At 70.5% G+C, this 27,041-nt stretch overlaps 3 protein-coding genes and 1 long non-coding RNA gene across 8 annotated transcripts in view; 1 reads left to right on the top strand and 3 right to left on the bottom strand.

Moving 5' to 3' along the window:
* Positions 1 to 231: 231 nt before the first annotated feature.
* On the bottom strand, positions 232 to 5,849 carry POLR2E (RNA polymerase II, I and III subunit E). Of its 2 annotated transcripts, none has more exons than XM_058282219.2 (8): positions 5,703 to 5,849; positions 4,251 to 4,425; positions 3,098 to 3,213; positions 2,255 to 2,335; positions 1,729 to 1,787; positions 1,460 to 1,538; positions 1,254 to 1,333; positions 232 to 729 (listed from the first exon to the last, which is right to left on the bottom strand). In XM_058282219.2, exons 1-7 carry the CDS (start codon positions 5,757 to 5,759, stop codon positions 1,268 to 1,270), a joined length of 633 nt encoding a protein of 210 aa, XP_058138202.1. In that variant the 5' UTR covers positions 5,760 to 5,849; the 3' UTR covers positions 232 to 729; positions 1,254 to 1,267. The 2 variants fall into 2 exon arrangements, with proteins under 2 accessions (XP_058138202.1, XP_058138201.1); XM_058282218.2 differs by having other exon boundaries at positions 232 to 602.
* A 279-nt stretch (positions 5,850 to 6,128) lies between these two features.
* LOC139437002 (uncharacterized) lies at positions 6,129 to 6,648 on the bottom strand. The gene is made up of 2 exons (XR_011646578.1): positions 6,516 to 6,648; positions 6,129 to 6,284 (listed from the first exon to the last, which is right to left on the bottom strand). It is a non-coding gene; the product is annotated as an uncharacterized lncRNA (long non-coding RNA).
* Positions 6,649 to 9,634: 2,986 nt separating this feature from the next.
* Positions 9,635 to 12,242, top strand: GPX4 (glutathione peroxidase 4). Of its 4 annotated transcripts, none has more exons than XM_058282215.2 (7): positions 9,635 to 9,784; positions 10,929 to 11,023; positions 11,103 to 11,247; positions 11,324 to 11,475; positions 11,564 to 11,588; positions 11,743 to 11,824; positions 11,911 to 12,242. In XM_058282215.2, exons 1-7 carry the CDS (start codon positions 9,701 to 9,703, stop codon positions 12,225 to 12,227), a joined length of 900 nt encoding a protein of 299 aa, XP_058138198.1. In that variant the 5' UTR covers positions 9,635 to 9,700; the 3' UTR covers positions 12,228 to 12,242. The 4 variants fall into 4 exon arrangements, with proteins under 4 accessions (XP_058138198.1, XP_058138200.1, XP_058138197.1 ...); XM_058282217.2 differs by having other exon boundaries at positions 11,765 to 11,824; positions 11,911 to 12,158; XM_058282214.1 differs by lacking the exon at positions 9,635 to 9,784 and adding an exon at positions 10,531 to 10,800.
* Positions 12,243 to 13,347: 1,105 nt separating this feature from the next.
* SBNO2 (strawberry notch homolog 2) overlaps positions 13,348 to 27,041 on the bottom strand; it is a 47,176-nt gene continuing 33,482 nt past the window's right edge. Inside the window, 24 exon segments of the mRNA XM_058282212.2 lie at positions 13,348 to 13,930; positions 14,039 to 14,229; positions 14,392 to 14,468; positions 14,692 to 14,823; positions 14,907 to 14,999; positions 15,106 to 15,200; positions 15,979 to 16,122; positions 16,203 to 16,277; positions 16,795 to 16,903; positions 17,552 to 17,623; positions 17,780 to 17,892; positions 18,105 to 18,240; positions 18,375 to 18,506; positions 18,862 to 19,031; positions 19,137 to 19,313; positions 19,959 to 20,041; positions 20,434 to 20,531; positions 20,713 to 20,889; positions 21,509 to 21,662; positions 21,810 to 21,915; positions 22,271 to 22,388; positions 26,450 to 26,470; positions 26,472 to 26,594; positions 26,771 to 26,861. Of these exon segments, the coding sequence (XP_058138195.1) occupies positions 13,488 to 13,930; positions 14,039 to 14,229; positions 14,392 to 14,468; positions 14,692 to 14,823; positions 14,907 to 14,999; positions 15,106 to 15,200; positions 15,979 to 16,122; positions 16,203 to 16,277; positions 16,795 to 16,903; positions 17,552 to 17,623; positions 17,780 to 17,892; positions 18,105 to 18,240; positions 18,375 to 18,506; positions 18,862 to 19,031; positions 19,137 to 19,313; positions 19,959 to 20,041; positions 20,434 to 20,531; positions 20,713 to 20,889; positions 21,509 to 21,662; positions 21,810 to 21,915; positions 22,271 to 22,388; positions 26,450 to 26,470; positions 26,472 to 26,594; positions 26,771 to 26,861 (3,130 nt within the window). The 3' untranslated portion in view covers positions 13,348 to 13,487.

Genomic DNA, 27,041 nt, shown 5'->3' with positions numbered 1-27,041 from the left:
GGACGGGCCAGGCCTGCCAGGAGAAGGGAGACCTGGCGCCGCGGGCCCGGGTGTGACCGTGGAGCAAGGACAGTGGGGGGGCGGACGAGCGCTCGCGAGTGCTCTGGCCTGCATGTACCATTGCGGATGGTGCAGTCCCGGGCCCAAGCAACTGGGGACAAGGGCCGCCGCAGGCCCTGAACAGGCCGCATGGCCAAGCCCGGCTGTCCCGCTGTCACTTTTGAAACAGGATCTTGCTCAAAGCATCTTTAATGTTTAGACACACCCGGCTTGCCAACACCCCGAGTCAGGGCTGCCTCCACCCGCTCTTCCTGTCGGCAGGTCAGCCCGTGAGGCAGGGGCACTGGCTGCCACGCCGCGAGGACAGGTGGGGGGCACAGGAGGGCGGAGGACCGCGGCGCTCACGAGCGGGATGAGGGGTCCCGACGGGCGGCACGAGGTGCCGGGGACGCCCTCCCGGGGGAGCCGCACGCCGGGGCGGGGGTGGGGGCTCCCCGTCCTGAGAGTCCCAGCAGCGGGTGGGGCAGCACCCAGGGAGACCCTGCTGCCGGCAGGCAGGGTGCGGCCCTCAGGAGCTGCAGGTCAAGTCCGTCTCTGGGAGGCTGCGCGAGAGGACAAGGCGGTCACACATGGCAAGGCGCTCTGGGCTTGTCTGCAGATGGACGCCCAGGAGTCCTGGCGGCCACAGCCGGGGTCACAGGTCCCAGGGACGCGCGGCACGGGGCCCAGCTGTGCAGACGGCCGGCAAGTGAGGGCGTGGCCTGCCCGAGGGGGCGCAGGCACCAAGCCAAGGATGGGGGGGGGGGGCGCCTGGGCGTCATATGGGCCCCAGCTCCTGCCCGATGCTGAGGGGCATCAGGACAAGGCCGGGACAGCAAGGCGCAGGGCTGACCAGACATACGGGGTGCCTGGTCCCCGCTGGGCCCTCCCAGGGTGCCAGGCACGGGAAGGACGACATGACCCCGCCCCCACCCGAGCCCTGAGGCCTCTGGAGCCCCCAGACTCTGCCTCTCCCCCGCCTGCCAGGGGACTTGCTCCTTTGCTGTAGACCAGCAAGGCCGCGGGGCGGGGGTGTGTCCAGCGCCCAGAGAGCGCCAGGACGTGTCATTCGGAGCGCGGGGTGCGTGGGCAGTGGGCGCCCAGGTGGGCTGTGGGACGGGCCGGGACGCACTGGGTGTGCTGGCGGCGCAGGTGCTCAAGCGACAGGGCAGCCCCTGCGGGGTGGGACCCGCGCCTCACGGTCCCCGGCGCACCTGTCGGGCTTCGGCTACTGCACGAGCCGGTAGGTGATGTACCTGCCCGCCGTCTCGCTGGGCCGGATGATCTTCACCACCTGCAAGGCAGGGGGCGGCTGTGGGGGCTGCGGGCAGGCGCGGCCAGGGCGGGCCAGGGCAGCTGGGCCGCCCTCCGCGGAGGTCTCAGCCTTGAGGCCCGCCCTACTTGTGACGGGGGCTCTCACCTGCCCTCGCTTTATCCCAAAGTAGCGCGCGACCGGGTCCCCTGCCTGGATCCTGGGCAGCTGGTTCTCGCGGAGCTTACTGGGCAGTGTGGTCAGGGAAAAGCCGCCTTGGGCGTGGGGGGGGGAGCCCGGGGCCGGAGGGGGGGAAAGGCAAGGATGGGGGGGATCCCAGGGGCCGGGAGGGAGCGAGGACGTGGGGGGGGTAGCCCAGGGCTGGGGGGGGGGAGGTGAGGACGTGGAATGGGGGGGAGGCGCGCCTCAGAGGATACTACCGAGCCAACAGCTCCGTCACCTCCTCCTTGGTCATGACCACGTGCTCTGGGACCAGCTGCCGAGGAGACCCGCAGTGGGCGCGCAGCCGGGAGAGGCCTGTGCCCCCCAGGGCAGGGAGGGGGACGGGGGAGCAGGCCCATGTCCTTGCCTCTGGCAGGAACCACCGCCCCGGCTCCCGCTCAGGAGCCTCCCCAAGGCCCCGGGACTCCACGGGGCTCCGGGGACGTGGCTCCAGGGCCCGAGGGGGTCGGCACCTGCATTCCCAGCAGGCCTCCGGGCACCGTGCTGCCCTGAGGCCCACGGCGGGCGTCCCTCTGCAGCTGCCCCAGGACCAGCACCCCGGCCGCCCACGCCCCAGCTGCCACTCTCCAGTCTAAGGCGGTAGCACCGTCCGGGAAGGCCGGGCAGGAGGGGGTGGGAAGCCAGAGCGTGGCGCTGCTCAGGGTGGGGGGTCCCTTGCCCGTCCCCTCCCAAGTCCTGGCCCTGCGACCCTGTGACCCCACGGTGACGCCGCGGCCCCACCTCGTGTTCCGTGATGTTGATGAGAAGCTCCTGCTGCAGGAACTGCTCCAGGATGTACTTGGGGGCCATGTCGACCAGGGACTGGAAGAGAACACGGCGGCCTCACGCGCGGCCGAGCGGGACCAGCCCCTCGGGTGCCAGGGCAGCCCGGCGCCACGTGGATCCTCGGGGCAGCGGGTTGGCGGGACGCCGGGCAGGCTCGTGGAGCCTCGGGAAGGCTGCCTGGTCTGCAGGTCAGAGGCCTCGACCCTCTGCACCAGCTCCCTGTCTCCCAGGGCCCCCGGGCCGTCGGGAACCTGGGGCGGCGTCGCCCCACTGCAGACGCGCTCCTGTCTGACAGCGCAAGTGCAGAAAAACCCTCACACGGCCACCCACGTCAACACGACGGCCCGATGGACAGACAAGGAAGCGCTGGAGCCCAGATGGGCCTTTGGGGCGCGGGGAAGACACGGCCCGACTTCTGAACCCCTCGGGCTTGCTTCCGTGGTGCCCATCCCCGGTCAGGGCAGAGTGGGTGCCACGGGGGCTGGTGCGCAAGACCAGAGGCTCGCCCGGCGTCCAAGCTGCAGGCCGACCTGCCTGAGCCCACAGCGGCTGGGGGCCCCGGCAGGGACGGAGGCAGCGCCCACCTTTCGAGAGCCAGGGGCAGCGCAGCAGCCAGCATGGGTGGAGGTGGAGGCACCAGGGGAAGTCGCCCGCCTTCCAGGCACACACACAACAGGAAGGGGAAGTGAGGAGCACGGCGCTTGTCACACTACAGGAAGCGGCCGGGGGCTGTCGCAAAGAGCCTGGCCGCTCCCTCGCGGGGGGGCTGCCCCACAGCACGCGCCTGCGGCGGCCCACCTGCTTGGCGGAGGGCGTCATGCCCTGCTGCACCACGATGAGGGCGCGCGTGATGTTCTCCTCCTGCATGCGCTGGCAGTACACCTTGATGGTCTTGATGCCCACCTTCGGCTCCTCTGCAGAACGGGGCGCCCGCCGTGAGGCCCCAGTGCCCCAACGCCCCCACACGGGGGCCTGAGGCAGCCCTGCAGCCGCCTGCGCCCAGGACCCCTTCCTGGAGGTGAGGCCTGGGGCCCCGGGCTTCAGTCAAGGCCCCCAGGGTGCTGATGTCGGGGAACCACCAGGCCCTGGGCGCCGCGGGTGAGGAGCGGCACAGCCAGGGCGCGCGTGGACGTGTGCGCCAGCCGGACGGCAGGCTGGGAGCAGGCCCACCCGGGGCTCGCCTACCCGTGGCACAGCCTGGAAACCTGCGAGCTGCTGGACCCCGGCCGCGAGGCTCCGGGCAGGCTCCAACGGGCAGCAACGTCAGGCATGCTTCGCAAACCTGCCGCCCACCCACTCGATTTTAGGTGTGGGCTGGGCCCTCGAGGTGCTCACGACCCAGCAGGGCTGCGTGGCTGAGGAGGTGTCAGAGTGGGCCGGGAAGGCACAGGGGCAGCATCTATTCAGCAACCGCTAAAGAGAGCACGATGCGGGTCCTGGGGTGCTGCCTGGGGCCCTCAGGGCTGCCTGAAGAGGCGAGCCTGAGCGCAGTCTCCTGACGACTGGCAGGGCCAGGAGGAGAGGGCGCGGGAGGTGGGTAAGAGAAGGGCATTGGGGGGCGGGGATGCAGGAACCGATTTGCCGTGGAGACGAAAGCCAAGAGCCAGGCTGACGGCGACAGTGCAGCCCCGGGGCAGAGCCAGGCGCGCGCAGCCAAAAACCCGAGCCGAACCCAAGTCGAAGTGGGGATAGGGGAGGGGAGGCAGGGGACCAGGCTTCTGTGCTGACAGTGGCAGGAAAAAAAAGAGTCGAAGAAAAGAAGAGGACTGACGAGAGGGGGAACCCAGAGACGCCGACGCATGGAAGCCACCATCGCATGGGTCAGAGACCACCAACAGCACCCTCAGGAAGCAGGGGATGCTTTCTTCTCATGCAGACCCCGGGTCACACGCCAGGTGACCCCAGCAGAGCCGTGAGCCCTGGGAGTGGCCCCACTCCCACGGAGTCTCACCTGGGAAGAAGACGAACATCTGGTCGGTGGGGTCGTCGTTGTGGGCGACCAGCACGGTGAGGTCCGTGCGCCGCGGCCGCCCTTCGCTAGGCTTGTCCCCGAACTGTGCTTTGAACTCTTCCAGCGTCTGGTCCAGCTCATCCTGGGTCACCAGGTAGCCACGGTCGTGGCACAGCTGCCGAGAGAGAGAGAGCCAGGTGGCCCCAGGGCGGAGGCAGCAGGAGCTGGGGACCCGCAGGGAGCAGACTTGGAGTGACTCAGGCTGGTCAGGGAGACGGTACCGAGTAATGCCCGCCTCGGCCGAGCACTCACCGCGAGCCACTGTCACCCTACAAACCCACAGCCACCCTAAGGGAGGGGCCAGTGTGACGTCCAGGGGCTCGAGGAGGACTCCCACCAGCGCTGAGCTGGAGCAGCCCAAAGCAGCCTCTCAACCACTTCGCAAAACTATCCCAACACCAGGACCAAAACAGATGGGGTGTTTTGAGAGGTGACAGGGCCGAGACAGGAGAAGACGGGGTTCTCGCCTTCCCGCTCTCTGTCTAGAGCAGGGGTTCTTAACGAGGGGTCCGTGAACTTGAGTTGAAACTCAAAAAAGCCATTCTTCTTGTAGGGACATAGTGTGTGTGTGTGTGACGTATTTATTAAATAAGACACGGTACAGTGTAGATTCGATAAAGGATCTTTGGTTTTCACCTCACTGGCAAAAAGGTCCATGCGACAAAAAAAAAAAAAAAAGGGTTAAGAACCCCTGATCTGGACCAGATGTGGCTCAAACCGCTGAGCGCCAGCCTCCCACACGGGAGGTGCCCGGTTCAGTTCCCGGTGCCTCCTGAATGAGACAAGCAAACAACAAGCAGACATCGAGCAAAAACAGCGAGCAAAGAGGAAAATGAAACGCGCAAACAGGCGAGGGAGCCATTGGGGTGGGGAGTATCCCTGAGCTAGACCTTTCCCAGGCTCGCCCGCTCGAGTCCCGATCGCTCGGGCACAGACACAGAACCACCGGCCCGCAGGACTTCACCCGCTTCTAAACCAGGCTCAGGCCGGCCCGGCAATACCTCAACCTCCCAGCCCCAGGCGCGAGACCCGACACCCCGTTCTCAGGTGCGGTCTCTGCCGCTGCTTCCCAGTCACAACCTGCCCCCGAGCCGCAGCTAACACCCGACCCCCCCCGACCCCCGGCTCAGGATAAAAGGAGACGCGCACTGCGGCGCCTGGGGCGGGCGGGGGCTCTCGTCCCACTTGGCCCCGGTCCCTACCCACTCCCCGGCCCGCCGCCCCGAGCCCCAAACTCCCACCCTCGCTCGACCCTTGCCCAGGACCGCTGCGGCCACGGTCCTCTCAGAGCCCCCTCCGCCCCGGCCACGCGGCCTCTGCACTCGCCGTTCGGCCCCTCGGTTGCCGGGCGCCGCCCTCCCCGCGGTCGCCGAGTATTGGAGCCCTCCGCACCTGCATGATGGTCTTGCGGATCTTCCAGAGCCGGTACGTCTCCTCCTCGTCGTCCATGGCCGCGTCGCCGCCAGCAGCCGCCGCCGCTCGGCCGCACTGCGCCTGCGCTCGTCAGGACCCGCGCGGACTGCGCCTGCGTCGAGCTCCGGTCAAGCCCCCTGATCCAGTCCTACTCAGGGCTGTGCTCAGCGAGCGCCGGACTATAATGGCCCCCGAAACAGGCAGTGACACGGACAGCCCGAGTCGTCGGCGGGCGGCGGTAGGCAGCGCGAGAGACGAGCGAACGGCGCGGGCCCGCCGGGTCCCTGAGAATTCTCGCGAGACTTTAGCCGCAAGGTCTCTTGGGAGTTGTAGTTTCCGCGGAACGCCGGGCTCCAGGCCGCGGTTTAGAATTCCTTGGAAGAAAGCGTGGTGCGGGCGGGGAAACCGAGTCCCGGAGCAGGCCGGGGTTTGCCCAGCTCCCACGGCCGACCGGGCTGCCTCGGAGGTGCTCCACAAACACACGTTCTTCCAGCTGTAGGGGGCTGGTTAGAATTAGGGTCTCTGTGCCTCATGGGATACAGTGAGCCTCCGTTTCCCCATCTGTACAATGGAAATGTGTCCCTGTTTTAGAAGGTTAAGTGAGGCCCTAAAGAGATCCTCCGGCTTGGGAGGGGGCCTGGGCACCGTAAATGGTGCTTATGAAGCGCTCTTACCGCTGCCTTCCGCTTCACCCTCCCCCGACCCCAAGCCCGGCCCTGGCCTGGGTATCCCCCGGCCCCCCAACCAACCTCCCCACTGCCCCCCGAGTTCACGACGGAGACCCGCCCCGACCTGCATTGGAAGCTGTCCCTAACTGCCCGTTGATCATTCGGTGAAATCCGTATTTTCCGGGTAACTGCAGGGACAACAAACTGAACAGACCGAGGAGGGGACAGAAGGGAAGCATGACACAGCACCTCCCGGCTGACCTCGGACCGCCAGGCCCTGCCGCCCTCCCCTACCCCTCCCTGTAACCCTTGGAAGCGGTTTTGTTTGTGCTAATCCTGAAGGCTGGCTGCCCCCAACGCATCATGTGCTGAGAAAAGCGCACGCACCCGAGCGTGTCCCCAGCTCGCACGCAAACCTCCGCTTTCGGCCACCTTTGTCCCCCTGCCGGGGAGAGCCTAAATGGCGGCTGCCAAAGGTGCAGAGGTTCTCCAGTGACCCTCCTGCCACCTGGCCGCCCTGGGCGAGGCACCTGCCGCTCTGGGGGTCCTCTAATACATGCCCACGGCCTGATCCCCCTGGCATGCAGGGCCTCTTTCTTCGGGCCCTCACCAGGCCCCTTGTGTGGGGCGGTGGGGCAGTCCCGCCTGGGTCTCCCCCTATTTCTTCTTTCGGGGCGAGCCCCATGCTCCTGATTCGGCAGGAGGCAACCCAGAGCAGTAAACATAACTAAAGCACAAGGAAGAAGCGGGGCAGGGGCGGGGAGTTTGGGGGGCTGCGGAATCGAGGGGGCGCCTCGGGGAAGGGTTAAGCAGACAGCCGGAGCAGGAGAGCTGGGAGCTGCGCTGTCTGGGGGACAGGGCGTCGGGCAGAGGGCACGGCTGGGCAAGGCCCCAGGATGGTCTTGCCTGGTGTGTTGGCAGCAGGAGGTGGGGGTGGCAGGTGGGAGAGGAGGTGGGAGGGGCGAGGTGCAGCCAGGCTGGCGGTGCCTGTCACCGGGTGAGAAGTTCGGGCTTCCCTTTGGTGGTTGGAGCTGCTGGTTTGGGGACGGAGGGCAAGAGCCCGGGCGGGGGCGGGGGGGGGCAGCAGCCGAGGCTGGGGGTGCGTCCCAGCAGGCGTGAGCGTGCGCTGTGGGCAGGCTTTGGGGTTTCCTAAGGCGCGGCCTGCGGGGCCTGCAGATGGGCGCAGCGGGGGAGGCCGCAGCTGCCCCTCTAAAGCCAGAAAGCCACGGTCGGGGCAGGGGCAGGGGCAGGTGGGGAGGGGGCTGGGAGTTTGAGGCTCCACTGGGACCCTGAAGGGAGCCGTGGAGGAGGAAGGGGGGGGCGTGGAGTTCAGGGCTGAGGCCGCGGTGGAGGTCAGGCCCAGGACGCTGGGCGAGGGATGTCGGGATATTTGTGGCTGTCATGGCTGGGGACGGGTCCCGCTGGCATCAAGGGGGCGGAGCCCTGGTCGGCATCCTCCGGTGCCTGGGACAGCTGGCCCTGCTGTCGGCCGTGCCGCTGGGCCAGGAGGAGAGCAGAGGCCAGGAGCCGGGGGGGACTGGAGGTGCTGCCAGCCCCTGGGGCGGCCCCTCAGCTCCGGACCTGGCTGTGTGGCAAAGAGCACGTTTCTTAACCTCTCTGTGCCTCTGTGCTCCTGCCTGGCAAAATGGAGGCCCAACCAGCACTTGCTTCTTCGGGGAGCTGGCCCGTCCCTGCACAGACCTGAGGCTGCGGCGTGACGCAATTGTCCCTTAAGCATGATGAAGGGACGTGGGAGGAGGAGGCGTGCCGGGTGTCCTGGGAACCAGGGGAGAGGGTGCCCTGGTGGAGGGGGGCTGCAGGGGGAAAGGAGATCCAGTGATCCACGGGGGCACGGGAGGGATGGGGCTTGTCTGCAACGGGGTAAAGGACAGCGGGAACGCGGCCAGATCCCTGCAGGAGAGGGGGGCTGAGCCCGGGAGGTGCAGGTGGCGGGGGGGGGGGGGGAGGGAGAGGAGAGTCGGGGTGGGGGCCCAGAAATCCGACCCGCATCCACGGCTTTGCTCAGCAGTTGGGGCGCCTCGAATGGTGCCACCTGGAGCCTCCGCCCGCGCCCGGGAGCACTGAAAACGCACGCCCCCGCCACAGCGCGTCCACGCGTGTCCATAGCAGCGGGATTCCCGCTGCCTCGCTGGGTGGACACTGTGCGGCCACAGGGACAAGCACCGACGTCTGTGGCCACTTGGATGAACCCGAGGAAGGGGCTCAGGGGACACAGCTTGGTGGTCCCTGCCGTGGGAGGTCCAGAGACAGAACGGAGGCCTCTGGTGGCCGGGCCAGGCTGGGGGGGCCTGGGAATGTTCTGGAACTGGAGAGATGGCTGCACAGCATGGTGGGTAGCCCCAAACTCTGAACTGTACACCTTAACGCGGTTACCACGGTGAAATTTATTAAATAAGTAAAAAGAGGCAGATAAAGATTATAATGAGGCTCCAGGACGGCCCCCCTGACCCCCATCGCAGCCCTGCCTGGGCCCGGGGCCACTCTGACCGGCAGCAGCCAGGCCCCTTCCGTGGGGGACACAGGAACCGAGGCTACCCGCAGGCACCACACCCCATTGGCAAAGCGGCCCCCTCTAGGCGCGCGGCCCTCCCAGCACTGACCTAGTCCCAGCTGGGACGCGGCCAAGGGCGGGCCGGCCTGGCCTCCTGCCCCCTCAGGAGGCGGGGTCCTGGCCTGTTTTTCTGGCCACCCCGAGAAAATCAGCCCTTCAGGGGAGTTGTTTACAGTCCACCAGCGGGGGACAGGGTGGGCCCGGCGACCCTCATGCTGAGCGCGGCAGGGTGGGCCTGGGGCTGCTGGGGCGCTCCGGCGGGGGTCTCGCGCCGGCTGGGGGTACTGAGGTCATGAGCAGGCCCCGGGGGCCCCGCTGGCCCCCCCCCAGCAGACTCTCCTCCCACACCCCCTGGCCCCGCCGTCTGGCCGGTCTCGGGCCTCACGGGTCCCCCCAGAGGGAGAGCCGCGTCCGGGGGGCGCACGCCTGGGAGTCCTGGAGCTCCCGCGGGCTTCGGGGCTCTGGGCGCGCGCACAACGGCCCGCGGCCCCCACGACCGCCCGAGGCGAGCATGCGCAGTCGCCGCCGGCAACAGAACAGCGGACCGCCCCGCCCCTGTCCCGCTCCTCGGCCTCCCATTGGCCGGCGGGCTGAGGCGTCCGCGGCGCCGGCGCGCCCGGCCAATGGGGACGTGGGAGGGCGTGGCCGCGGGCGGGGAGGCGAGGCGGGCCGGCGCGCGGCCATTGGTCGGCCGGTCGAGGGGAGGAGCCGCCGCTGAGGGCGCCCCCGCCGCCGCGATGAGCTTCAGCCGCTTGTCCCGCTTGCTCAAGCCGGTGCTGCTGTGCGGGGCCCTCGCCGCGCCCGGCCTGGCCAGCACCATGGTGAGGGGCGCGCCGGTGGGCACGGCCGTTGGGGCGCGCGGGGCCGGGGGGCGCGGCCGTTTCTCCCCTCCCCCAGCCCCGGGCCCGTCCCAGCGCTGGGCCTGGGGTCTCTGGGCGGGGGGACCCTGGGCCGGGGTCGGGCTCCCGGAGGCCCTCTAGGAGCGCGGGGGGCTGCGGGAAGGCCTGGGGCCTTCCGATCCGCGCCCCTGGGCCGAGGTGGGGTGGGGGTCGGGGTCCCTGGTTGGGTGGGAGGGCGGGGATCCGGGGTCCCTGGCTAGGGGGGCGAGGATCGGGGTCTCTGGCTGGGTGGGGGGGTTCGGGGTCCCCGGGCTGGGTGGTGGGTGACGGCGGGGTCGTCCGGCTGGGAGGGGAGTCGGGAGTCGGGGTCCCGGAGGCCTTCTGGATGCGCGGGGGGCAGCGGGGAGGCCTCGGAGCTTCTACCTCGTCCCGGGCCGAGGCGGGGCGGGGGTCGGGGTCTCTGGCTGGGTGGGGGGACGGGGGTTGGGGTCCCCGGGCTGGGGCCGGTGGCCGGGAGGGCCTGGGGGGACGGCGGTGGGCTAGCGGGGCTCCTAGGGCGGGGCCGTCCGCCCGGGGGCAGGCGGGTCACGCGCCCCGCGCCCCTCCCCCGCCCCTGCCCCGGGGGCCCCGGGAGGCGGCGTCACAGAGCGGCGGCCCTGGCGCGCTGGCTCCCTGGCTACGCGCCCTTTGTCCCCGCCCTCGCCCGGCCTCTCCGGGCACAGCGCTCGGGGGTACCGGCGGGCATGGGCCGCGCGGCCGCCGGCTCCCCGGGGCGCCGCGGGAGGCGGGGCCGGGGCCGGGGCGGATCCCCCCGGCGGCAGCCGCGCAGGCGGAAGGCCGGGAGGCGGAAGGCGCGCCGGCGCCGGAGAGTGCGCCCGCGGCGGAGGGGACCCAGCTGCGGCATTCGCACTCCGGCGGTGCCGTGCGGGATCCCGGAGCCGTGCGGGATCCCGTGTCCTTGCGGGATCGCGGATTCCTTCGCGACTTCGATCTCGCCTGTAAAATGGGCCCTGTTTCGCCGGGGGCAGGGGCGGGGGCATTTGGGGAGGGGGGCCGGCCCCTTCCCTGGCTCCCGGGGCCCTCGGGTGGCGGGGTTCGCACGGCCTCAGCACGCCCTTGTCCGCAGTGCGCATCCCGGGACGACTGGCGCTGCGCGCGCTCCATGCACGAGTTCTCCGCCAAGGACATCGACGGGCGCATGGTGGGCCTGGACAAGTACCGGTGAGCCCCCGGGGCGGCCGCCGGGAGGGGCGCGGGACCAGCCCGGCGGCCCCCTGACCGCCTCTCCCCCCGCCCCCAGGGGCTTCGTGTGCATCGTCACCAACGTGGCCTCCCAGTGAGGCAAGACGGAGGTGAACTACACTCAGCTGGTCGACCTGCACGCCCGCTACGCTGAGTGCGGTTTGCGCATCCTGGCTTTCCCCTGCAACCAGTTTGGGAAGCAGGTGCGTGGCGGGCCCGCGGGCCGGGCGCGGGGCTAAGCACACCCCGCCCCCCTCCACTGACCCCCGGGCCCCGCAGGAGCCGGGAAGCAACGCCGAGATCAAAGAGTTCGCGGCCGGTTACAACGTCAAGTTTGACATGTACAGCAAGATCTGCGTCAACGGGGACGACGCCCACCCCCTGTGGAAGTGGATGAAGGTCCAGCCGAAGGGGAGGGGCATCCTGGGGAAGTGAGTGCCCCGCCCCGGGGCGGGGTGGGGGAGTGGAGGGGCCGGGCCTCCCCCCCAGCCCTCCTGACCGCGCACCTCTCTCTCTCAGCGCCATCAAGTGGAACTTCACCAAGGTAAGGGGGACCCCAGGGGACACGCCACGCCCCCTCTGCCCCCCCCACCCCTGGGCCTGTGGACTTAGCCCCACCCCCGCCCTGGCCTGCATGGGACCTGGCCCACAGGGGAGAGCGGGTGGGGGGCAGGCAGCAAGTGGAAGCGGCCCCGCAGTCCCCACCCCTGCCGCCCTCAGTTCCTCATCGACAAGAACGGCTGCGTGGTGAAGCGCTACGGCCCCATGGAGGAGCCCCTGGTAGGTGCTGGAGGGGGGCGAGAGGCGCGGGCGAGGGGCGCGGGCGAGTGCCGCGCAGGCACCCTGATGGCCCTCTCCCTCCACAGGTGATAGAGAAGGACCTGCCGTGCTATCTCTAGTCCCACAAGCGTGCGCCCCCAGTTCCCCCGCCCACGCCCCTGCCCGCAGCCCCGGAGCCTTCCGCCGGCCCATGACGGCCTGCCTGCAAACCAGCGCCCTGGTGGGGCAGGCCCGACGACCCGGCGTGCACCCCTGCCGGATGAAGGCCCCGGAGCCCGCGCAGCGCGGCGCCCCCTCCCCCCGCTGCCTTGTGGGAATAAAAAGTACAAATAGGTGCGCTGGCACCTCCTGCGTCCAGGGGCGCTGCTGGCCCTGCCTGCGCCGGGGCGGCTCCTGGTCCTAAGGCGGGGGCAGGGAGGATGGACACCTGCGCTGGGCGCTGGCCAAGCCGCTGTGGGCGCTGAGCCCAGCTGCCCTGCCTGCTGGTCTCGCGGTCTGGGCACTGGTCCAGGGCACCCAGGCACTGGTCCAGGGCACCCACGCCGGCCCTCGGGGCCCCGCGGGGTGTGGTCAGGGCAAGGCGAGCCTAGCCCAGAGGGTCCAGCCAACTCCGGTTCTCTCCTGGGGGTGTAGCAGGCAGACGGATGGCACCTGCCCATTCTCGGGGCCCTGCTGTTCCTACTAATGCCAGGCCCTGGCAGAGGGAGGTCCCAGGAGGGCACCCCAAGGATCTCCACCCTGGGTCTCCATGGACCGTGGGTGAGCACTGGGCATTGGTCTCAGGCCGGCATGTCCCTCCAGCTCCTGGACAGGGCAAGGCACAAGCCCCCAGTCCTACACCCCAGACCAGTCCAGCTCCCGAGAAGTACCCCCTCCCGGGCTACCCCCCCCCAAGCTGCCCTGCATAAACTAAAAGCGTCTGAGGCGCAGCGCGGGGAGCCAGGGCCGGGGTGGACACGGTGCCGGGAGCACCGGAGCAGCGGGGGTGACCCCGAGTGCTGGTGGTGGGGGGTCGGCCTTTGCCAGGCCCGAAGGTGGGCTGGCTTCCCTCCCTGGAGAGCCCACACCCCTAAGCCACGGTCCCAGCCCCCCTTTCAGGGCAGACGCAAACCTGCAGGTGGGACAAGCAGCCTTGCGAAGTAGTCAAAAGGCACATATATTTAAAAAAAAATCTCTTTACATATATACACTTGAATTATAAATACACATAGAAACCAGGAGCTGCTCCCCACCCGGGGGGGGGGGGCCTCCAAGGCCGAGGGGGGCGCTGAGCAATAACTTAGGGTGGGGGGCGGGGCTTGCATATATCACCCGGAGCCGCAGTGGCGGGGCTGGGGCCCTGAGCACCTGGGGTTTCCTGAGTTTCCCGCTCTTGGGACCACCCTGCTTCACGGTTTCAGGGTGTGGGGCCTCGCGCGGTGCGCGGGGTGGCTGCAGAGGAGGGAGGCAGAGGGCGCTCCGGGCCCCACCCCGCCTCAGCCCCGACACCCCCGGTCGTGAGCCGGCAGGTCCTCCGATGGGGCCGCCGGTGTCCCGGGGGGGGGGGGGCTGCCCAGGTTGGACCCCGGAGCCCGCGGGGCCGGGGCTGGGGAAGGCACTGCAGTGGGCCCCGCGGGCGGCGCAGGGGGCGTGGCTCCCGGGCGCGCCCGCGCCGAGGAGGGGCCTAGGAGTTGGCGAAGGGGGGGCTGAACTGGATGACGCTCTGGCGGCCCGGCGGGCCCCCGGGCGGCGCGGCGGGCGGCGCGGCGTGCAGCGAGCGCAGCATGTCCTCCAGCACCTCCTTGAAGTTGATGTCGCAGCCCTGCTGCAGCAGCTCGGCCGGGTCGGCGCGCGCCGCGGGGGCCAGGGCGCCGGGGGCGCCGAGCAGCAGGCCGCCGGGGCCGGGGGGCTCCAGGCCCAGCGGCGGGAAGGCGAAGCGCGCGCCGGGCGCCAGGGCCTCGGCCGGCGGGCTGTAGGTCAGGTCCAGCACCTCGCCGGCCTGGGCCGCGCCGGGCGCGTGCGCGGTGGGGGCGCCCAGGGCGCGCGCGCGCCTGCGCTTCACGTCCGCGTCCATGAGCTGCAGCTCCTGCAACACGCGCCGCACGCACGCCTCGGGAATCTTGATGCCTGCGGACGCGGGGGAGGAGGGGCGGCGGTCAGGGTCCCCGGGCCCCTGGCCCGCCCCACGCCCGGGCTCCGGCCCGCCCCCCGCCGCTCCGCCCGGGCCCGGCTCACCGACTTGCTTCTTCTTGTCCTTGGTCTTGAGGCGCACGATCTGCAGGTAGCTGCTGCTGGTGACCTCGGCCATGACGGCGGCGATGCGGCTCCACACCCGCAGCAGCGCCCCGCACAGCATGTAGTGGTGGCGCAGCCGCAGCCCCTGCGCGCACTCCTTGCCCTCCAGCGCCAGGCGGCAGTGCCGGTTCCTGCGGGCCGGGCGCTCAGCGCGGGCCCCTCCCCGCCATCCCCGCGCCCCGCCCCGCGCCGGTCCCCTCCCCACCAGCCCTGAGCGTGCCCCCGGGGCTCATCGGTGCCGCCGCCTGCCCGGGGATGCAAGTCCCGCGCCCCCCACCCCCACACCCCCTCACCATGCCGCGTGGCTACAGTGCGTCAGCGAGAAGGTGTAACTGCTCTCCCAGTGCTCCTTGGCCTCCTCCGCTGTGACCTGGGGACCCACGGCCACATGAACCTCAGGGCACCCCCCATCTCCAAGTGGGGAAACTGAGGCCAGGGTCGACCCAGACCTACATTCCCCTTTTGGCAGTCAGGAGAGGGAACAGCAGGCGGAAGGGACACGGCAGGGAAGGGCTTGGAGCAGACGGCTGTGTGGCCGGGGACCGGGGCCTGGGGGATGGCAGCCGCGCCCCCGCCCCGCGCGCCCTGCCTACCCGGTGGAAGCGGCGGCCCAGGCCGTCGAGGGTCTCGGGCTGGCTCTGGCGGCCCACGTTGGGCTTGTACACGGTGAAGTGCTTGCCGCGGTTCTGCTCGGCCAGCAGGCAGGTGGGCTGGTTGCCGCGTACCTGGGGCGTGTGGAGGGCGCGGCGCGGCTCAGCCCCCAGCCTCCCGAGGGGCAGGCGGGGGCGGCCCGGGAGCCCCAGCTCACCTTGTAGGAGAGGTAGAAGCCGTCGTGGGCGCCCGTCAGCTCCAGCGACTTGGCGTAGGCCTCCTCCCACCTGAGGCCGCGGTCCACGCTGATCTGCCGCGGGCACGCGCGCATTAGTGGGGGGTGCTGGGGGGGGTCTGTGGGGGGTGCTGTGGGGAGTGCTAGGGGGTGCTGGAGGGGGAGTGGGGTTCCCACTCACCTTGTAGAAGACCACTTGCCCATCCTGGGGGTGCCCGGGGGCCAAAAACACCTGCTGGCTCTCCTCGTAGATCTCATCGATGCCGGGGGCCAGGTCTGGGGTGGGAGGGCAGGGCGGGGTGAGGGCGGGGCTCCTTGGACCTCGCGCCAGGGGCTGGGGTTCTGTGTCTAGGCTCCAGGAACCCACCAGCCCCACGGACGGAGGGTGGCCTGGGGCCACCCCGCCATTGCACCCCACGAGGCCCAGGGCAAGTCCTGAGTCCTGGGGTGACCCGAGCATCAGCAGCACGGCTGTAAGTGGGGAGGGAACTGTGCAGGAGACCAGCCCCCCACTTCTGTAAAAAGAACAGAACCGTAGTGGCCCCGACGCAGAGCCCAGGGGTCGGCGGGGAGACCCCCGCCCAGCAGAGGCCACGAGTGCTCGTCTCCCGTGAGCTCTGCCCCGGCCAGGCCGGCGCCGGGGGTGTTGGGTCTGGAACTTGGTGGACCTCCCGGGGCCCAGATGGGGGTTTGAGGCACCGAGGGCCACCGCCCGGGGATGAGGGCCACTGCCTGGGGGCAGAGCCAGGACAGCCATCCCTCCGCTCCCTACGAAGCTTCCACAGAGCCCAGAGACAATGGCTCAGGGCACGGGAGGCGCGGCCCTTGGTCCCCTTGTGGCCCTTGAGCCCCCACCTCCCCCTCTGGCCCCAGCTCTGAGCTCCCTGGCAGGAGGCTGCTGCCTGCCCGCTTGACCTTGGCTCCCGGCCCCCCTGCTCCCCGAGTCGCCCTTCCTAGCGGCCTCTGCGGGCGCCCCGAGCACCCTGACGCCCACCCGCGCCCCCTGCTCTTGTGCCCCCGGCCCGGGGCCCGTCCGCGCTCCGGTGGCGCTCACCCAGGATGCCCAGGTCGTATCTGCCCTCCCTCTTGTCGGCCTCCACGAGGTGGTCGAAGGTGGCCGAGAAGTACTGGAAGAGCGCGTTCTGCTTGGGCACCTCCAGGCCCAGGATGCGGTTCAGGAACTTGGTGATGGAGCAGTCTGGGGGGAGCGGCGGCCTCAGCGGCGGCTCCCCCAGCCCCCGGCCCCGCCCGCCAGCGCTACCAACCGCCGGCACTCACCCTTCTCCACGTCCACGCAGCCCGACCTGGCCTCCCGCCCGCCGATGCCGACCGAGAGCAGGCCCTGCTTCATGTCTGCGGGTACAGGGGGGCTCGCACCGCCTGCCCTCTGCCCCCCGGCCCCCCACCCGGGACCCGGCTCTGCCACTTGGCAGAGAAATAGGGGCAGAGCACTGCCGTGTCTGTGCCTCAGTCTCCCCGTCCGCAGAAGAGTCCCACGGAGAAAATGAAGGCGACCCGGGGTGGGGGGGGGCAGAAGTGTGTGGCCTGGGCGAGCCGCCCCCCTCCCTGTGGCCCTCCAGCCCTGGCATCCGGGAAGGGGCCCTGGGGCAGCCTGGCTCCTCAGTGCCACCACCTGCCTCCCACTCCGCTCTGACTTGAAGGCAAAGGCAGGAACCCGTTCTCAGGGGACAGAGCCAGGCAATGGAGGGGGCGGCCCGGCCTGCCCAGACAGTGGTGTGGGCCCTGGGGGCGCCCCGCTCCCCGTGTGCTCATGGGGGGCTCTTCCCCACAGAGCCAGGCTCCAACCGCCCCCATCAGACCCCGTGGGGTCCCGCTGGCCCGCCACCCGCCCTCGGCAGCCAGAACGCACCCCGGAAGAAGGCGGCGGCCCCTCCGGGGTAGCCCTGGGGCACGGGCACCTTGTTTTCCATCTGGCTCAGGATGGTGGTGAGGACGCAGTGCAGGGCCCGGGCGCCGTACTGAGGGCAGAGGGGGGAGGAGGGCGGGGTGAGGAGGGCAGAGGGGGGAGGAGGGCGGGGGGGAGGAGGGGGGGAGGAGGGCAGAGTGGAGAGGAGGGAAGGAGAGCAGGGAATGAGGAGGAGAGGGGGAGGAGGAAGGAGGAGTGAGGGGGGAAGGCAGAGGAGGAAAGAGGGGGGGGTTGAGGAGTACAGGGAGTGAGAGGGGGAGGGGGGAGGGGGGAGAAAGGGGAGGGTGTGGGGGAGGGGGAGGGGATGAGGAGAGGAGGGGGAGAAAGGCAGCAGGGGGAGGAGAACAGGGTATGAGAAGGGCAGACGGGAGAGATGGGTGGGGGGAGAAGGGGAGTGGTGAGAAGAGTGGGGGTGAGGAGGGGAAGGGTGAGAAAGGAAAGCAGTACAGAGGAGGGGAAGGTGGTAAGAGAGGAGGGCAGGGGTGAGGAGGACAAAGGAGAGAAGAGGGCGGGGGAGAGGAAGGTGGGGGGTGAGGAGAGGTGAGGCAGGCGAGGAAGGGGGTAAGAAACGAGAAAGACGGGAGAGAGAAGGAAGGTGGGGGTGGGTGAGGAAGGCAGGGAAATGAGGAGAGCGGGGCTTTGAGGGGGGCAGGCAACAAGGGTCCCAGCCCGAGCCGCCCCCTCTCGCGCGGCCGAGCACCTTGTTCTCGAAGTTGTACTTGCTCAGGTCGCGGGACTCCGTGGCGCGGCGGTCCCCGTGCGTCAGGGCGCCCTGCGGGAAGGAGAGGCTGTGTGCACCCGCTCGTGTCGCTGCCCAGGCAACTCCGGGCCTTGGCCAGACCACCCCCGCGCCCGCCCTCGGCTCCCGCAAACACCGCCCCCCTCCGCCCCGCGCCCGCGCCCTCCCACCGGTGCCCGCGCCCCTCACCAGGCTCTCCAGGCGCTTGGCCACGATGGAGGCGAACCTGCGCTCGCCCGCCAGCTCCGAGATGAGGAAGACGTACTCGGGCGCCGACACCTGGTTCGAGCGGTGGGTGCGGCCTGCGGCGGAGGGGGCTCTCAGGGGCGGGGGCGACGAGGGGGCCTGGTGAGGGGGCGGGGCCGGCGGGCCAGAGGCGGGAGCAGCGAGGGGGTCCTCAGGTGGGGGCGGGACAGCACAAGGGGCAGGGGAGGCAAGGGGATCCCCAGTGGGGGCGGGACAACAGGGTGAGGGGCGGGGAGGTGGGGGTCCCCAGTGGGGGGGCGGGGCCCACCGAACTGCTGGATGGCGCGGTCGGCGCTCCAGGGCAGCTCGAGCGTCATGTGCACCCGGCGCTTCTGGTTGCGCACGCGGCGGTCGGCTTGCAGGGACACGCCCGAGCTGGACGCCTCCGAGATGATGGCCACGAGCTGGGGGCGAGGGCGCTGGGGTCAGCCGCAGTGCTCGGGCCGCCCCACGCGGCCACCGTCCCCACCCCGCGTGCCCCACGCGGCCACCGTCTCCGCCCTGCGTGCCCCGCGCGCCCCGCGCCTTCCCCGCGCACCTTCTCGCCGCTCATGAAGCGCTCCTTCTCGCGCAGGTTCACGTGGTCGATGGACAGGCCCTGCTCGGCGCGCGACTCGAAGGCCACGCTGCCGTCGGGCCTGGACACCACGCGGCCTTTCCTGCCGGTCATCTGGGGCCAGGGAGAGTGGGGGCAGTGTCAGCCGGCCGCCTAGGGCGGACCTCCAGTGCCCCCACCCCTGCCCTGCGGCCCTGGGGGGGCATCGTGGGCACGTCCGGGCGGGTGCCAGTGTCCTCGGCTGCCGAGGCTGGGGGCACACGGGGACCCCGCTGGCCTCGCCCCCACCCGACAGACGCGGTGATGCCTGTAACCACAGGGCCCAGGGCGCGCCCGGCACGGCCCCCTTTGGGTGTAAGCTGAGTGGGCTGGGGGCGAGGCGGGGGCGGTGGGCGAGGTCCAGGGCAGCCGGCAGAGCAGTGCCCGCACCCCCACCCACCGCGTGGCGGCCGACGGGGCCCGCGCTCACCTCGGCCACACGCTCGGGGCCTCCGAGCTGGTCGATGAGCTCGTCCAGCGTGTTGACCGGCAGCTCGCGGCCCAGCGCCCGCACCTTGCCCAGCAGGTCCTGCTTCAGCCCCTCCACCCGCTCCAGCAGGCCAGGGCCCTGCGGCTCGCGCTGGAGGGGGCACGGGGGGCCTGCGGGAGGGGCTGGGTCAGAGTGGGCAGCCAACAATTGGACAGGGGGGGCTGCCTTCTGGAGAGCGTGAGGGACTGCCGGGCCGCAGGATGGGGCGCCCTCACCCCGCTCGTCAGCCTCCACGATGACCACGTCGTCGTCCAGCAGCGACTCCGGCGAGGAGTGGAAGTCGCTGTCCAGGCCGGCGTCCGACTCGGTGCTGCTGTCGTCGCTGATGTGGATGACGCCGGCCGCCTCGCACGCCGGCCGGGACAGCTTGGCCCCGCGGCCCCGTGGCCGCCCTGTGGGGGCGCCTGGAGGTCAGGGGCGCCTGGACCTCGCGGGGGCTCGGCAGGGGCAGGCAACGCACAGAGGCGGCGGAGCAAGCGGTGCCCACACCCAGCCCTCTGGCAGAAACGGCCACCCCAAGCCAAGCCGCGGCGCCAACGCAGCTGCCCCTGGGGAGGGCGGTGGGCACGGCCCCTGAGGCCACAGCAGGGTCTGCGGGAGGGTGGGGCCCGGCTCCGGCCCTGGTGCTGTGCCGCCTCAGGCAAGTCACCTGGCCTCTCTGGGCCTCGGCCCCTCTCGTCCAAGAAGGATGGTGGGCAGGGACGGCAGGGCCCTGCTGGGCGGACACAGTTGAGCCGCGGGGGGATCTGCCCGCAGAGCCGAGTTCCCTGCGGACCCAGCCCTGAGGAAGGGTCTCGGGGCGCCTGGCGGCTCTTCCCCCACGTGGACCCTGCGCTCGGGGCCGTGCCCCCTGGGGCGGCCCTGGACGGTGAGGCGGGGTGCCTGCCAGGAGTCCAGGGTCTGCTGAGAACACAAGCCTCGCAGCTATGCTGGAGGGGCCGAGGGGGCGCGAGGAGCCAGCGGCTGGGGCAGAGGTCGGAGTCAGAGCTGGGAGGCGGGCGGGCAGCGGGGGGCCGGAGGCCGGGGGTGGCACCTACGCTTTCTCTTGGCGCCCGCCGCCTTGTCGCGCTTCCTCTTGGTTGAAGGAAAGTGCTTCTGGATCAGCGACAGGAAGACGCCTCTGCAAGCGACAAGCACGGCTCGCCCACTGCGCCGGGGGGGGGGGGGGGGGGGGGGGTGGCGCGCCGAGCCCCGCTCACCCCCCCCCCCCCCCCGCTCACACACCATTCAGCTGGCCTGCGCCCCCAGGCCCCAAGGCCCCCCTCCCGGGTCCCCCGGCAGCTGGAAGGCTGGAGCTGGGGGTGCTGGCAGAGTCGGGGACTTGGTGTGGAGGGTGGGGGCTGCCCCCCTCGTGCCCCCCACCCCGGTGTCACTCGCTCGGCTGCCCTCACCCTTGTCCCCGCCCCACACGTCACTCAATCAGCTGCCCTGCGCGCCCAGCGTCGCCCCTCTGACTTCCCGTCCCCGGCCCCCCTCCGGCGTCCCCCGACGGCCCCTGCGGGCGCCACTCACTCGGCGGCCGACACGAAGCAGTCGAGGCGCCCGTCCCTCTGGTCCAGCACCTCGCGTGTCCGCGCCTCGCCCGTGGACTGCAGCCCGATGACCACGCACTGTGGGGGCGGGGGCTGAGCTCCAGGGAATCCCCCCTGGCGCCCTCTGCCGGCACCCGCCTTCCCTGGGAGCTGTGCTGGGCTTTCCCGGACCACCCGGCAGATGCTTGCCTGTCCCCTCACGACGCCAACCGCCATCACCCCTGGGGACCTGGGGCCCCCGGAGCGCCTGCCCGCTCACCTTGTCCCGCGCCAGCTCCTCGCGGGCCAGCGCCACCAGGCGGCGCACCTTGGCGGCGATGCACAGGTACTTGAAGAAGCGCTGGTGCGCCGACCAGAACTGGCCCCACAGTGCCTTGCGCGACTCCAGCCCGATCCAGTCGGCCGCCTGCTGGAACACGCCCAGGGCCTCCGCCCACTGCGGGGACAGCAGGGCGCTGAGCGGGCGCGCCCCCAGCAGCGGAGCCAGAGGGCGCGGGCATGGCGCGGGCATGGCCCGGGGAGGCCGCACTGACCCCCGCGTGGGGTGGCGACGCACAGACTGCTGGGAAGTGCCCGGGGACTCGGGAGCGGTCGCTCACTCGCTCTTAGTGGATCTGGGGGTCCCGCCCCCAGGTGGCTGACCCCTTGCCATGGGGCTGTGACTAGGGGGACCGGGGCTCTCGGCATGGGGGCAGCTCCGAGACCTGCTCAGCCTCCAGTGCCCAGTGCGGCCCTGCCCCAGACGAGGACCCTGAGGGGGCGACTCTGCTTCTGTCTGTCCTAAAAGGGCACCCCCGGGGCAGGCGGGCCAAAGTCCGCGGGCCGTGGGCGGGGCCTGCACTGGGGGAAGGGAGCTTGCAGGGCGCCCTACACTGTGGGCCCTGAATTGCGTGGGAGATCCTGACCATGGCGGGGCAAAGCGCGCGAAGTCGCGGGTGGGCTCGACCTTCCGCCCACGCGGGGTCACGGGTCCCCGGGGACCCCGACTCTGACCGGGAGCCGCTGGCGCGAGGCCCGGGGGCATCCCTGCGGGACGAGGCGGGGGCAGGACGCACCAGCAGGGCTGCGCGGTTGTAGACGCGCTCGAAGGCGGGAGCCAGCGGGATCTCCTCGATGCGGAAGGCCACTCCCGAGAAGCTGAGCTGGCGCGCGATGTACATGCCGCTGACCTTCATGTCCATGGCCACGATCTCCATGGCGCCCACGCCCCTGCGGACGGGCGGGCGGGGCTGAGCGGGGCGGCGGGGGGCCGGCACGGGGCAGCGGGGGGCGCGTGCCCAGGCCCCGTGGGCACCGGGGACGGCGTCGGGCCGGGCGGGGGAGGCCGGGCAGCCCTCGGGCCGCGGGGCGGCTCACCTCTTCTCGATGGCGTGCAGGAACTCCTCGAAGGCGCGGAAGGGCGTGCCCTCGCCCCAGATGCCCAGGCGGCTCATGTACACCATGTTGCGCGGCTCCGAGGCTCCTGCGGGGGCGGGGGGCGTCAGGTCCCCTGGGGTCTTGGGCAACCCCGGGCGGCAGTGGGCGGGGCTGCGGGAGGTGGGGCGGCCGAGGGGGCGGGGCCGAGGGAATGGCCAGTACCAGCAGTGGGCAGGACTGCCGAACCTGGGAAATGGCCGAGGGGGCGGGGCCGGCAGTGGGCGGGGCCGTGGGAGACAGGGGCGGGGCCGAGGGGGCAGAACCAGCAGTGGGCGGGGTCAGTGGGCGGGGCTGCCAAGGGGAGTGGCCGGCGGGGGGGTCCGGTGGAGGGGCCGCGGAAGGTGCGGGCAGCCGAGGGCGCAGGCTGGTGCGCGACTCCCCGCCCGAGGCCCTGCGCTCACCGGTGGCGCTGGCGTAGACAACGCGCGCCAGGGGCAGCTTGTTCTGCAGGTCCAGGACGGCCTTGCCCATCTTGGTGGAGCTGGCGTTCTTGGCCTTGTGGCACTCGTCGAACACGATCTAATTGGGCCAGCGTCAAGGAGCATTCGGGCCGCCAGGCGGGGCGGTCCCAGGACGCGTGCGGCCCAGGCACAGGGGAGGCAGCTCCTGGCCCCCCCCCCCCCCCGCAGCGCGCAGGCCTCCCAAGGACTCCCCACACGGAAATGCAGAGGGACACGCGGACACAGGCCATACCCACGCCAGGGGGCCAGCGACACCGTTCCATGGTGAAACCAGGGGAGGGGGCCGGGGGTCCCTCCGCCCTGCGAGGTCAAAGCAGGTCAAAGGCAGAACTCTCTTTCTCAGAACCCCAGAGAAGGCCGCGGAACAAGTCCACGCCAAGACACGTTAAAGGTGGCGTGAAGAAGAGCCTGGTGTTGTGGCCGCCCCCCCCCCAGCTCGGCGCGGAGCAGGCCCGTGTCCCCAGGGCCCCGGGACCCTGTTCCAGAGGGGACAGCGAGACCCTGGCGTGCGTCCTGGCAGCGGGAGCCCGGCGCCCCCGCCTGTGGTGGCCGAGGGGCTCGGCCAGAACTCGCCTGCGTGGGGAAGGCGCTCGCCGAGCCGCCTCGGGACGCTGGGGGGAGCAGGCGGGGCTGCCGGGTCCTGCCTGGGACGAGATGAGACTGTTTTCCAGGGAGGAGGGGCCTGGGCCCTGGGACTCCCACTCCACAGGCGCCCGCCCGAGGAGAGCCATGCGCGGGCAGGACGGGGAGGCCTTCGCTCGGCCCGGAGCCGTCCTCTAAGGTCGCCGTGCCAAGAAGCCCACGCGGGGCCCGGCGCGGGAAGCCCTGCGGGCTGGAAAGGGGCTGTCGTCAGACCAAGAAACAGGAGGCCGTGGGCAGGCGAAGGAGAGAAAGCTCCAGAAGCCGCCCCAGGGGCATCAGAACCAAGAGCATGCGAGAGGAGGGACGCGAGAAGGACCCAGCTGAGACCAGCGGGGAGGCCGGCCCCGGGAGCCGGCAGAGGAACCAGAGAACACCGGGACGGCACCGCGGGCACCACGCGGCCTGCGGGGGAAGAAGGACAAAGACGAGCGAACGAGCCTGAGGGCCCAGGGCCGCCACCCGGCGCATCGAGGACGCGGGGGAGACCGGGGGGCAGAGAGAATACTAGAGAAGCAGCGGCTGGAAACCCCCAGACGACAAAAGACACGAGCACAACATGCCCGACGCTCAGCGGCTCCCAACAGGATAAACCCGGGTGGAACCGCACGGCCCCGGGTTAGGAGCGAGCTGTCGGAGGTAGAGAGGGGATTCTGAGAGCCGCGAGAAGCCGCGCGGCCCGCAAGGGGCCTCGGTAAGATGAGCCGCGCTTCCTGCTTCCTGCGGGAAAGCCCGGGGGCAGGAAAGCAGGGGGAGGCATCTTTAAGGTGCCGGCGCCCCAAACTGCCCCCGAATCCTGTATCAGGCGACGCAGGCTTCTGTGTCCGGGAAAACGCTTCCAAAGGCGAGGGGGGGGGGGGCGGAGGTGGTCCTGGCAGAACAGAGCCGGGGCTCGGCGCCGGCCCAGCCCCACGGAGCGCTCGGGGCAGTGCGGCGGGTTTTAAGGAAAGGAGGCCGGACGGCAGAGCGAAGGCGAAGAGGAAGCAGGGCCGGCGGCGAGGCCGGGGCGCGGGCACCGCGGAGGCCGGCGCGCTGCGCTTTTGCTGTGAAAGCCCACTTTTCACTTCCTACGGCTCTAAAAGGCAGGTACACAGAAAGACGAACCAGGGGGGTGGGGCCGTGGCGTGTGAACACGTGACCTGTGACAAGAGCTCCGTGGAGGCGACGGAGGCCAGAGGGACCCTGAGTGCACGAGGTGCAGTCGGGTCAGAGCAGCGGGGACTGTGACAGCTCCAGGAGCTTAACCTTAGGCACGCGGTGACGAGGACAGCACCGCGGGACGTGCGCTCAGGCCCGGCAAGCAGCGCAGAGCTGGCGGGCGGGCGGGGGCTGCTGCGGGGCGGGTGGAGGGGCTCGGGGAGACTGGGTGGTGAGGGCGCCGTGGCAGTGACGAGTCCCCCGAACGGAGCCCGCGGAGGGGCCGAGATGGGAAAGTCCCACTGCCCGTTGGTCCCACACTGACAGTGTACGAGGAAGAGCAGCTGAAGGATGAGCTAAGGCACACGGCCCTGACGGGATCTAAGGGGGATCTAAGGGGGACAGGCTCAAAGGGACGCGGGAGAAGCTGGAGGAGGAGCATGGCTCGCGTCGGGGCTACAGGGACGCTGCTGGGACACGGAAGAGTCTGGAGCAGGGACATGGTTCCAGTTGGGGCTACAGGGATGTAACTGGGATACGGAAGAGGCTCAAGAAGGGACGTGGGGAAGCGGACTTGGCCCAGTGGTTGGGGCGTCCGTCTACCACATGGGAGGTCTGCGGTTCAAACCCCGGGCCTCCTTGACCTGTGTGGAGCTGGCCCAAGTGCAGTGCTGATGCGCGCAAGGAGTGCCCTGCCATGCAGGGGTGCTCCCCGCGTAGGGGAGCCCCACGCACAAGGAGTGCACCCATAAGGAGAGCCGCCCAGCGCAAAGGAGGGAGCAGCCTGCCCAGGAATGGCGCCGCCCACACTTCCGTGCCGCTGATGACAACAGAAGCGGACAAAGAAACAAGACACAGCGAATGGACACAGAGAGCAGACAACCGGGGGAGAGGGGGGAATTAAATAAATAAATAAATCTTTAAAAAAAAAAAAAAAAAAGAAGGGACGTGGCTCAGGGCTACAGAGACACTGCTGGGACACGGAAGAAGCTGAGGAGGGGCGTGGCTCGGGTCGGGATTAAAGGGACGCTGGTGGGACATGGAAGAAGCTGGAGGAGGGACGTGGCTCCAGTTGGAGCTACAGGGACGCTGCTGGGACACGGAAGAGGCTGAGGAGGGACGTGGCTTGGGTCGGGGCTAAAGCGCTTGCTCCTGATGACTGCACCTCAGGCACCTGCAGAAGAGAACGTCCTTGTGAAAAGCACAGGGAAGTGGGGCGTGTGCCAGGAGGAGGCACATGACCTGCACGCGAGGATGCAGGAAACGGACAGATGGGCAGTGAGCACAACACTGCAGGTGCAGCAAAGATGAAAGTGGGTGGCTCTGGGTACGGGGCGGGGTAGCGTGTGGACTTTATAACTGTCCTGAAATTTGAACATATTTCAGAATAAAAACTGAAAAAAAGTGAAAAAACTCTTAATAAAGTGGGAAGAGCAAGTCTGAGGAAAGCAGGGAGGTCAGGAGACAGTTTCACAGCACGGGAGCGTGGGGGGTGGGGGTAACTGTGCAGGGCTTTTCTGCATATCTGCTCTAAAAACGAAGCAAGCAGGCACCTCCCCACCCGGCACCACACTGCCCTCGACCCCGCGCCCCCACCGCGCCCGCAGCACTCCTGCGTGCTGGGTAAGACCACGCGCAAAGCGGCCTCGGGCTTGTCTCCGCGTGCCCGCCCAGCGCTGGGCCGGCTCACTCGAGGGCTTGGGAACGTCATACCGGCTCGCACCTGACTCCCCTCAAGGCCGCTGTCTGTGGCACCCTCGAGATGAGGCGGGGGAGGGCCACCCTGCCCGCGGAGCCCTGCCCGCGGAGGTGGCAGTGGTGTCCCCAGGGCAGGACTGGCGCTCATGTCACAACCCGCAAACCCGCGCTGCTGTGCAGTGTCTGCCGGCGCGGGCGCAGGGAGGGGTGCGGGGGTGGCCTCGGCCTGGGCCCTGCTGAGCAGACAGCCCCTCAGGCTCGGCGCAGCAGGGGGAACCCGGGGCCGCAGAAGGGCCCCCCACAGCGGGGACGGGTGGCAAAGCGGCGCGGGGCCGGACGCAGGATCCGACGCCGGGGCAGGGGCGCTGGGTTCGAAGGCTCCTCCCCCCGCGGCCCAGAGTCCCAGCCCGGAGGACCGCGCGCCTCCCACACGCGATCGACACGGGTGCGGAGTACGTGCCGCGGGCGGGCCGTGGCCGGAGAGGCGCCTGGGCCGCTTCCCACTCCGCAACTTCCTAGGGTTCCGGGGAAGGAACTTTCCAGGGCGCCGGCGTGTGAGGCGGGGGAGGGGGGCTGCTGCTCCCCTCGCCTCTGCCTCCCGCGGTTCCTCGCCCCGCCCCCCACGCGCCCCCTCGGGCAGGATACCACGCCGTCGAAAGCCTCCCCCGCACCACTCGAGGATCTGGCGCAGGCGGGTGCGGTGCTGGCCCCCCGCCTGGCTCTCCCCGATCAGGGCCGAGTAGGTGGCGAAGAGGACGCCCTCTGAGGTAGTGCTGTCGCCGTACTTGATCTGGGGGCGGGGGGTGGCGGGGTGTCAGCGGCGGGGGCGCTACCCCCGGGCCTGCTCCACGCCCCCAGGGCTGGCGCGGGGCATGTCCGCGCGGGCGGCGGCCCCTGCACCCCTGCGCCCCGTAAGCCAGCCCGCGTGCGCAGCGGCGGTCAGCTCCACCCCGGCCCAGGGCCCACCTTGCTCAGCGCATGCACGGCGATGCCCGGGGCCTCGATGTCCCGCAGGTCGCGCTCCGCGTCGTACTTGAGATCATTGGAGACGCTGAACCTGGGTGGGGGCAGCGTGTCCTGGGGTGGGAGTGGGCCTGGGGGTGCTGAGTGAAGTGGGGGTGGGGGCTGCTGAGTGGGGGTGGGGTGCAGGGAGTAGGGTGCTGTGTTGAATGAGGCGGGGGTGTGGGGGTGGGGTGCTGAGCCGGGCGGGGTGCGGGGTGGGGTGCTGAGTGGGGTG

The sequence above is a fragment of the Dasypus novemcinctus genome, chromosome 19 (assembly GCF_030445035.2).
Source record: "Dasypus novemcinctus isolate mDasNov1 chromosome 19, mDasNov1.1.hap2, whole genome shotgun sequence".
Taxonomy (NCBI): Eukaryota; Metazoa; Chordata; class Mammalia; order Cingulata; family Dasypodidae; genus Dasypus; species Dasypus novemcinctus.
Note: the sequence above shows the minus strand (reverse complement) of the source record. Positions and strands in the feature narration are given on the sequence as shown.